Source organism: Rhynchophorus ferrugineus, unplaced genomic scaffold (genome assembly GCF_030347505.1).
Source record: "Rhynchophorus ferrugineus isolate W39M unplaced genomic scaffold, kcgeb_rfMv2 rfM3, whole genome shotgun sequence".
Taxonomy (NCBI): domain Eukaryota; kingdom Metazoa; phylum Arthropoda; class Insecta; order Coleoptera; family Curculionidae; genus Rhynchophorus; species Rhynchophorus ferrugineus.
The window spans coordinates 36,116,979-36,125,700 of record NW_027472582.1 but is presented as its reverse complement, the minus strand read 5'-3'; the positions used below and the strand labels follow the sequence as shown (position 1 = coordinate 36,125,700).

The window sequence follows — 8,722 nt, the reverse complement described above, 5'->3', positions numbered from 1 at the left end:
ACAAAATAAAAAAGCAGATGGAGCCTTCGGAAAACCTCGAGGATGAAAGCAGTTCTTGATATAGCTCTATAATCATAATTCACCACAGGGTTTAGCAACTCTGCAAGCAATTAACATTCCAGAAAGTTTATTTCCTGATGACGGTCTAAGGACGAAGGAATTGTGAAGATCAATAAAAGCATTAAAGTGAGGCAAGAGCGCAGAAATCGACCAAGTGGGCACAGAAATTATCAAGGCCGAAAAGAACAGGCGACATTTCCCGACCTCGGTTTACCATTGTCGCCGTCTCACCTCACTTGGTTGGATTAATCATTGTTTGGACTAAATAACTTTAGACATACTTTGGCCTGCGACACACCGAAAAAATAACTATAGTCTAATTATAATTTAGTGAAGAAGAAAGATATATTAGTAAAGTTCAACATAATTAGTAAGCATATTACTTAACATATACCTACGACAAAAAGTTCAAGCCTGTAACTTATATATACCGGCACGCGATCATCACTTTTTCCGTGAGACCAACCAAACGCTTTCTAGGCTAACTCGATCCGCGGATAATTTATTTAGATACCAATTTTGACGTTGCAGTGACGGTCTAAAATGCACCTGAAGGGAGGATTTTGCTCGTGCACTTTCAAGGTCGAATAACAAGAACAACTGTTTATTGATTTCCTGGCAAATAGAAAATTATATTTATTACACCGATACAAACAAATTTAGTGTCAAAAATTAGTGGAAAAAGTGTTGAAGTAAGTTTCTACAATTTAAATACATTAGATAAATAAAAATGATATCAACATTTATAACCCATTCATATTAAACTCCACATTATTTTAATATTGGAAAAATGCTTAGAATTAGAAATGAATATTATCGGATGTTTAATATTAGAACCAGAATATTATCACTCATAATATTCTTTTACTATATCCGTATATATACAAATATACATACAGATTGACTATCACTGTTTAACTACAAACTGTTTAATTACAAATATTCGACATTAAAAGTTAAATCGAATAATATGTGACCAAAAAAGCGTCATATAAGCATATCAAAATTATTTTTAAGAAAACAGCAATAGAAATTATATATACTCTTTGTAATATAATATTTTATGCAAAACTGTAACAAAATTAAGTAACTAATAAACCCCTTTAACATTTTCTTCATTAAAATTACAGTATGGCGCACGCGCCAGAGCAATTATTAAACGCTTAATATTATATTTAGTATATATTTAATTACTGGTCTACACTTTCTAGATTAGAATATACAGATTCTGATCTATAAAGCATATTTTTTATAAAATTATATCCCTGAATAAAAAGACTTTATTGAAATATATGATAACATGAAAAACATATATTAGTAAAATTGGGAGTAAAAAAGGTATGGTTTGCACGACATCAATCCATTTAACCATCTAAAATTATATTAATAATATTCGTATCAATAATATTATATAAGTTCAACAATATACCCAGTGGGCAATAAATAATTATTATGTTAACTACCAAACATATGGCATGTATAATATTACATGTTATTAACTGATGTCCTTTGTGAAATATCTTCTAAAACTTGCTCTAAAGTCTATACCTGTTCTTTACTCAAATCGGGATGCATTCAAAGTTTTGGTTTACGTACTTCACTGTCATGTCGCACATTTAACTGATTAGGAAGCACATTGGGGTGACTCATTAACACTCTTTAGAAGTACTTCACACAAACACATTAAATCACACTCCTTATGGCTTCTAAAGCCCTATATCACTTCATTGTAGACATAGTACGTATGCCATACCTTATCAAAAGCCTGATACATCTAGGAAAGCAGCCGAACAATATCTTTTGGCATTTAGGTTAATGTTTATTTTTTTTACAAGTCTATGCACTTGTTCTATAGTCCATGCTTATTACGAAACCCAAACTGATGTTCTGGAATAATTTTTGTTTTTTCTATTATATAGTTTAACTTCTTTATGTATAGTTTCTCGAAAACTTTCGAGATTATCGGTAATAAATTTATAGGCTGGTAGGAGGTCACATCTTCTGGTATTCTTCCTGGTTTGAGAATCATTAATATTTTAGCTACTTTCCAGATGCTAGGGAAGTGATTAATTCGTGGCATTGCATTAAACATAAATGTTAATAGTTTTATACCCTTTTCTGATAGTTCTTTTAAAATTTTACCAGTAATTAAGTCATAAGCAGGAGCTTTTTTAATATTAATCTCTCTCATTATTGTTTGTTTAACTTTTTTGGCCTTTAATTTCTCGTACGGTAAGTACATTTGAAATGGCAAATCTAGAAACCTAGTAATTTTATTTTCGTCATCTTTATGTAGCTGAGACTGGAAAGGTTTAAAAACATTTTTAAGTGTTTTGAGAAAATGTCGGCCTTGTCTTCTTCTAGCCCAAATATTTTCGTTTGTTTTAATAGGTGGGTTATGCTGCTGGGGTCTCTTAAGATTATTTGTTGCTTTCCACAACAAATAGTCTGTAGCCTCAGTTGGTGTCAAATTCTCTAGATATTCTCGAATGCCTTGGTTTTGTTCATTTTGGATGAGTTCTTTCAGCTCTCTTATTGCTCTATTAAATTTTGTTTTATTCTCTTCAGTCCTTTGCTGTTGCCAATTATGTGCATTTTTTCTTGGAAATGTTTCAGTGTTAGGAGTCGCGTAATATGCTGCCTCCATTTTTTGTAATGTTTTTTGCTGCTAATTTTTGCAGAAAGTGTTACTATTATTGGTGAATGATCAGAAGACAGGTCGAAACATGATTCTGCATGACACTTTTTTCTATCAATATTCTTTGTAATACAGAAATCTATAGCATCTGGTTTTTTATTTCTGTCTGAAGGTCAATATGTTGGTTCACCAGTAGATATATGTTGTAAATTGTCCGTCTTTATTGCTTTTAGCAGTTCTCTACATTTTGAGGTTATTATTCTTGAACCCCACATTAAATGTTTTGCATTGTAATTTTCTCCGGCAATAAATATATTACCTAGCGTACTGAAGAACTCTTGAAAGTGTTCTGCCTTGTTGTTATGTTTAGGTGGGCAATAAATCGCAGACATTGTTAATGGTCCATGGACTTCCTCTATACTGGTTGCTTGCAGATAGTCTTTGCGGAATTTTTCTTTTTCGAAATGCTTTATATCATTTCGAATGATTATGGCTGTACCACCATGTTCTTTATCATCAAGGTGATTTGTATGATAAAGTTTATATTTGGGAATTTTCAAATAATGTTTGTCCGTAAAATGGGTTTCGGAAACCCTCATAACATCAATATTTTGTTCAGTAACGAACATGTTTAGTGCCCTGGTGTGTTGTTGTAGCCCATTGGCATTCCAGACGGCGATTTTGTAGTTAATGTTTTCAGGCATTAGACAAGTTTGCTGACGACGGCTGTGAGTAGACCAAGCATCGTATTCATTTGATCCATTAGTTTGGCCATCATGTTTTCTAATCTAAAGATGTTGCTGCTAGTTCCACTAGGTTGTTATGTGGTTTCTCGATTTTGTGTTGAACCATTTTCAACCATTTGCGCATAAGTTATATCTGGTTGACTTGGTCTGGTAGGTGTGGGTTGTTTTTATTGCTGTTGATGCCTTTTTTCTCTTAATGCACAATATAGTTTTTGCTGTAGTTGTTTGTGAACTGCACAACCCTTGTAATTCGCTGGATGATTTCCGTTACAGTTAGCACATTTCACTTTATCATCGCAAACTTTACGAGTACAATCTCCCGATTTATGTCCTCGTGCACATTTTACGCATCTAAATGATTTGCGACAGTAAGTTTTTGTGTGCCCGTGCGCTTGACACCTCGTGCATTATGGTATTATTCTTTTTGTATGTGGTTGTTCGAATTTAATAATATTATTTTCTAATTTGGTGGTTTAAATTAGGTTTTAAATCAATATAGAACATAGGCAGAGGTTTCTTTGTCATACGATGTCGTATATTGTGAACAATTATTCAGCTAGGGCTACCTTGATGGTGTTAAAATCCGTCCCCTGATGTAATCCTTTTAACAAGAATTTAAATGTTCTCTCGGATTTTGGCCTGAATGAATGGTACTGGGTGTTTCTTTCGTCTAATTATTTCACTAGAACTTTAAAGAAGCTTCGCTTCGAACAATTGGATTTTTATTGTTTTATAGCTCAGTTTTAATTGTGTAGTTTGTAGTGATGGTTTTCAATAGGTCATGCATGTGTTTTATTATTCCTACCTTATAAACTGTTATTGGTGGTGGTTTGGGAACAACTTTTTCAGGGCTTGGTTGTATATCCTCCTCAATTTCTTCCGATAGGTCGCTAAAGCTGTTTTTATCTCTATTGGTTTCTGTAACCAATTTTTTCTGGACTTCTCAATCGCGATTTCTTCTGGGCTTCTCAATCGTTTTTTGTTAATGACATTATGTTTGTGGGGTTTGCATTATTGCTGATTGTTCTAATCTTGTACCATAGTGTGCAGGTGATTGGTTTGCCATTTTTAGATTGTTAATATTTTATTTTATTTACTTCCAAAAGATAAAAAAATAAAATAAAAAATACATTGTTTATTTCACACACTTCATTTTTCATTCACGTATTGTTTTTACACTAGTTTTTGTCCAAAAATACTATAAATGAATTTTAAGAGAACTGTAGTAAAGTAAGGAAAAATAATTTTAAAGCACTAATAAAAATGAGATGCAGACTTTCTTTCTGGTCACGTATTCACTACACTTTAGATCCACTGAGTGACGGATAGCCGCATCTGTTATGCGTTTTTAACACTCAATTAAATAACCGTAATAAAATACTGGTTTTTTTAAACAAAGATATCTTTCTAGAGCTTCAAGCGTATTGAAAATACGTCTTCACCCTACGATGGTTGGAACCTGAACAATTGAAAAACAAAATCAGAGACGCAGATTACAGTGGTTTTTACATGTCTGTTGAATGAAAAGTGAAAATCATGGCGAAATCCATTTTTTTAATTGTTTTACTAAACATACAGTAAACAGTCCTGAAGAAGACATGGGCCAAAATCATAGACAGTGATCTGAAAAATAGCAGACTAACATTGTCTGAAGCCAGAGCTGCGGCCAGTTGCCAACTATGGCGGGTATTAATGAAGTATGTATATTCAGAATCCCACAGCACCAATGGTTAGCGGATATTGGTGAAGTAAACACTCCCTCCAAGTGCTAGCTATGGAGTGATGATGATGACGAGGCAAAACCATAACGGTTAAGCCAGTTACCAGACTGGGTAAGAGCAGATGTTTTCCGATGTCACTCGCCAGTCCATAGTCTAAACGTTAAGAACAGCAGTTGAGTCGGCACCAAGAAGTAATCCAAATATATTCAAGTTGTTAATAAAGGAGATTTAAATATACTAGGTAAATATAACTTAATTAAAATATAAAGAATCTAGTAACGGGATAGGAATCAATTTAAAGAAAAACAAATCACTACATGAAACATATTTTTTTTCTGCTCTTGAAATCAACAAAATCATGTAAGCATATAATAGAGATACTAAATTTATACTTTAAATCATATTTCATAAATTAAATAAATAGTTTATGGACAAATGCATTTGTTTTCATATATTTATTTCAAGCTATACACTTTGGTAACTCATCAATACTGTTTAATGCAAATATATCGTATCTTGTAAAATATATAAAAATATGTCACTCCATGTGCTATTTATGCGGTCGATAACGATACATATATTGGTATTCACTAAACAGCTGCACAAGCACCTTTATCTACTTATTGATAAAAACCAACTTAACATTACAGTATAATTTTGTTCATAAAAATCGTTACAGAAATATTATGAACTCAAACCGCGTTTCTTTCTTTTAATTCTAGCATAAGGCCCAACATCTGGATCCATTATAAAATCATATAATACTTGAGTCCAACTTTGATGTTGAGGCAAATCATCATAGAATTCAGGAGCTATTTTCTTTACCTAAAAATATATATTAATTTAATATATTTAGCAATGTGTAATTAGTTATTAATTTTAAATGTCTATTAATTATACAGGATGTGCAACTACATATTAAACAAAAATAAATAACTAGATTTGAAGTTTATAATAACTGTGAAAAACATCATACCTAACATATCAAAAAATTATTACAAAGGCCACCGTTTTCTTTTTTGTGACTATTGTAAAAATAATAGCTTTAACCACAGTACAATACTTCATGTTACACTTCATGATGAAACGTAACAAAAAGTAGATAAGACATTAAAATTTTATTGTTCCATAATCTTTATGGTCTCCACATAATTATAATATTTACTACATAAAATACTAATGGAACAGAAATTTCTGGAACTATATTCCAGTATATTATTTATTTATAATTTGTAATAAAATAATTATTTACCTCTGGTAATTTAGAGCCTGGGACAGCAGGAAAATCATGATGTTCATTGTGGTATCCTACATTAAATGTAATGAAATTTAAAGGACCATAGTAACTGTATGTTTCATATCCTTTTTTGAACATATAATGTTCAGAAATAAAATGACCCGCTACTGGATGCAATCCCATAGCCATCACACTACCAAATAATAGGTACCCCAAGATCCTTCCACCTAATAAAAATATAATATATTTAATTGTCTATCAGCTTTTAATTATATGCTCTCATGCAATGAAATACTTCAAAATTAGAAAAGGTTTTAAAAATTAAATAATTAATATTTTAATAACATCAAATTACAGATTTTTTAAGTATACAAATTTGTATTAGATATTCAAAATTAGTTTCACAAAAATATGGTGTCAACTTGGGGCATAATTTAAAATATATATAACTAACAAAAGAACCAGAATATATTTTTATGATAATATTTAATACCTACCAAAAAAATAAACAACAAATACATCAAATATGACTTGAATTACAGCATTCACAAGTTCCCATGATGTTGGTGGCTTTGGGTATGTTATAAGTGGTCTGAATGAATAGAAAAAAGGCTGCAAAAGAACCCATATAAATTTTCCAAATGTTGTACAAAACAATTTGGCTTCTAAGTATGTTGGTAGGTCTGTATCCTTTAACTCATCTCCTTGATACTAAAATTGCAGACAAAAAATGATATGATGTTATACTAGCAAATATATGTATATTCAGAATATATTGAAATTGTTACAAAATTATTTTCTTATTAGTTATTTTTTCTTAAAGATATTACTACTACTATTATGATTTTAAACTATCTTACCCGATGATGTTCTAAGTGGTACTTCTTAAAACTTATGGATATTGGAATACCAATTGGTAAATTAGCAAAAAACCCAAATAGCCTATTATGCATTGGTCTGGCATGCCCAAAAGCTAAATTATGAGATATTTCATGAATAGCTGAAATAAATCTTATTACAGTAATTGCTAAAATAATATATTTAAAGAATTACCTAACATTAATGAATGATTTATAACACCACCTAAACAATAAGCAACTAGAAGCAGAACTGGCCATGACTTATCTCTTAAAATAAACATTAATACAAACTGGGTAAGTACCATAGCTGTTACAACCCATTTGAAATTCGGATCATATCCAAACAGCTTTTTAATTTGAGGATATTTCTCTAAAAACAAAAATATGTATAATTAAAATTGCAAAAATTATATATAATTGTAATTACAAAAAAATATATAAAATTATAATTTTAAAAATTATTATGTGTATTAAATATGTATATAAATATATGCTTTATCAATAAACCTGAAAAATTATTTGATTATAATGATGAATTAACAAATAATCTTATCTAAATGAATTTAAGGATTAGATATTTGACTGAAAACTCTGAAGTATTGGCAGCAGTAAAGGTAAAGTTGTGGTATAGTGTTACTTAAAATTCCTTAAAATCCTCAAAAATATTTTATAAAACAGGTAAAAACATATGATATTTACACAGGTGTATAGTTAATATCAGAAAGCAACATAATCTTACTGCTAGTATGTAGTAGTTAATATTTTGATCAAACAGCAATATTAAAATAATGTAATGCTAAATTAATATAAAATATTAATTAAATTAGTAGGATTAATTACTTACATGCCAAATTTTAGGGTATTAATTTACGATATGACTTAATTATATATAAAATTCATATTTTGTCATTATGTAAACAAGACACCTCAAAATGAGTCACAAAATTTAGTACTATATATTTTAAATGCTACGTGCAAAACTGAAAGTACCGTTAAAGACTTTCTTATATCCAAATTACGATTATTTTTAAACGTACAAAAAATAACAGCAGAAACAACCACCTTTATCTTTTTTGACCTAACCTAATATTATCTTCCTTCGGCTTGCATGAGGTTCTTCTGTATATGACCACTCAAAATCAGTTCTCGAGACATGTTGCCCCATGGTACCTACTCCAGCACTAAATTCACCACAATACTAATATATTATCAGACAAAATACTCCCGGTTTAAAAGTCTACGTCATTATTTAATAAGTTAGTGACCACTTAGTGACATCTAACAACGTTGCCACTTCGATATAAAATTTAAATATGTAATAGAAAACTTTCCTATATCTATATATAGTAATATATATATATATATATATATATATATATATATATATATATATATATATATATATATATATATATATATATATATATATATATATATATTACTATATATACTATAGGCCA

The 8,722-nt window shown here is 30.1% G+C and overlaps 1 protein-coding gene across 4 annotated transcripts; it reads right to left on the bottom strand.

Annotated features, from left to right (window-relative positions):
- Positions 1-5,479: 5,479 nt before the first annotated feature.
- On the bottom strand, positions 5,480-8,552 carry ifc (delta4-sphingolipid-FADS-like protein ifc). 4 transcript variants are annotated; one of them, XM_076399114.1, is made up of 6 exons: positions 8,346-8,551; positions 7,456-7,632; positions 7,263-7,402; positions 6,900-7,113; positions 6,418-6,629; positions 5,480-5,990 (listed from the first exon to the last, which is right to left on the bottom strand). In XM_076399114.1, the coding sequence occupies exons 1-6, from the start codon at positions 8,425-8,427 to the stop codon at positions 5,850-5,852; spliced, it is 966 nt and encodes a 321-aa protein (XP_076255229.1). In that variant the 5' UTR covers positions 8,428-8,551; the 3' UTR covers positions 5,480-5,849. The 4 variants fall into 4 exon arrangements, with proteins under 4 accessions (XP_076255229.1, XP_076255231.1, XP_076255230.1 ...); XM_076399116.1 differs by having other exon boundaries at positions 8,325-8,465; XM_076399115.1 differs by having other exon boundaries at positions 8,107-8,353.
- Between the last annotated feature and the right edge of the window lie 170 nt (positions 8,553-8,722).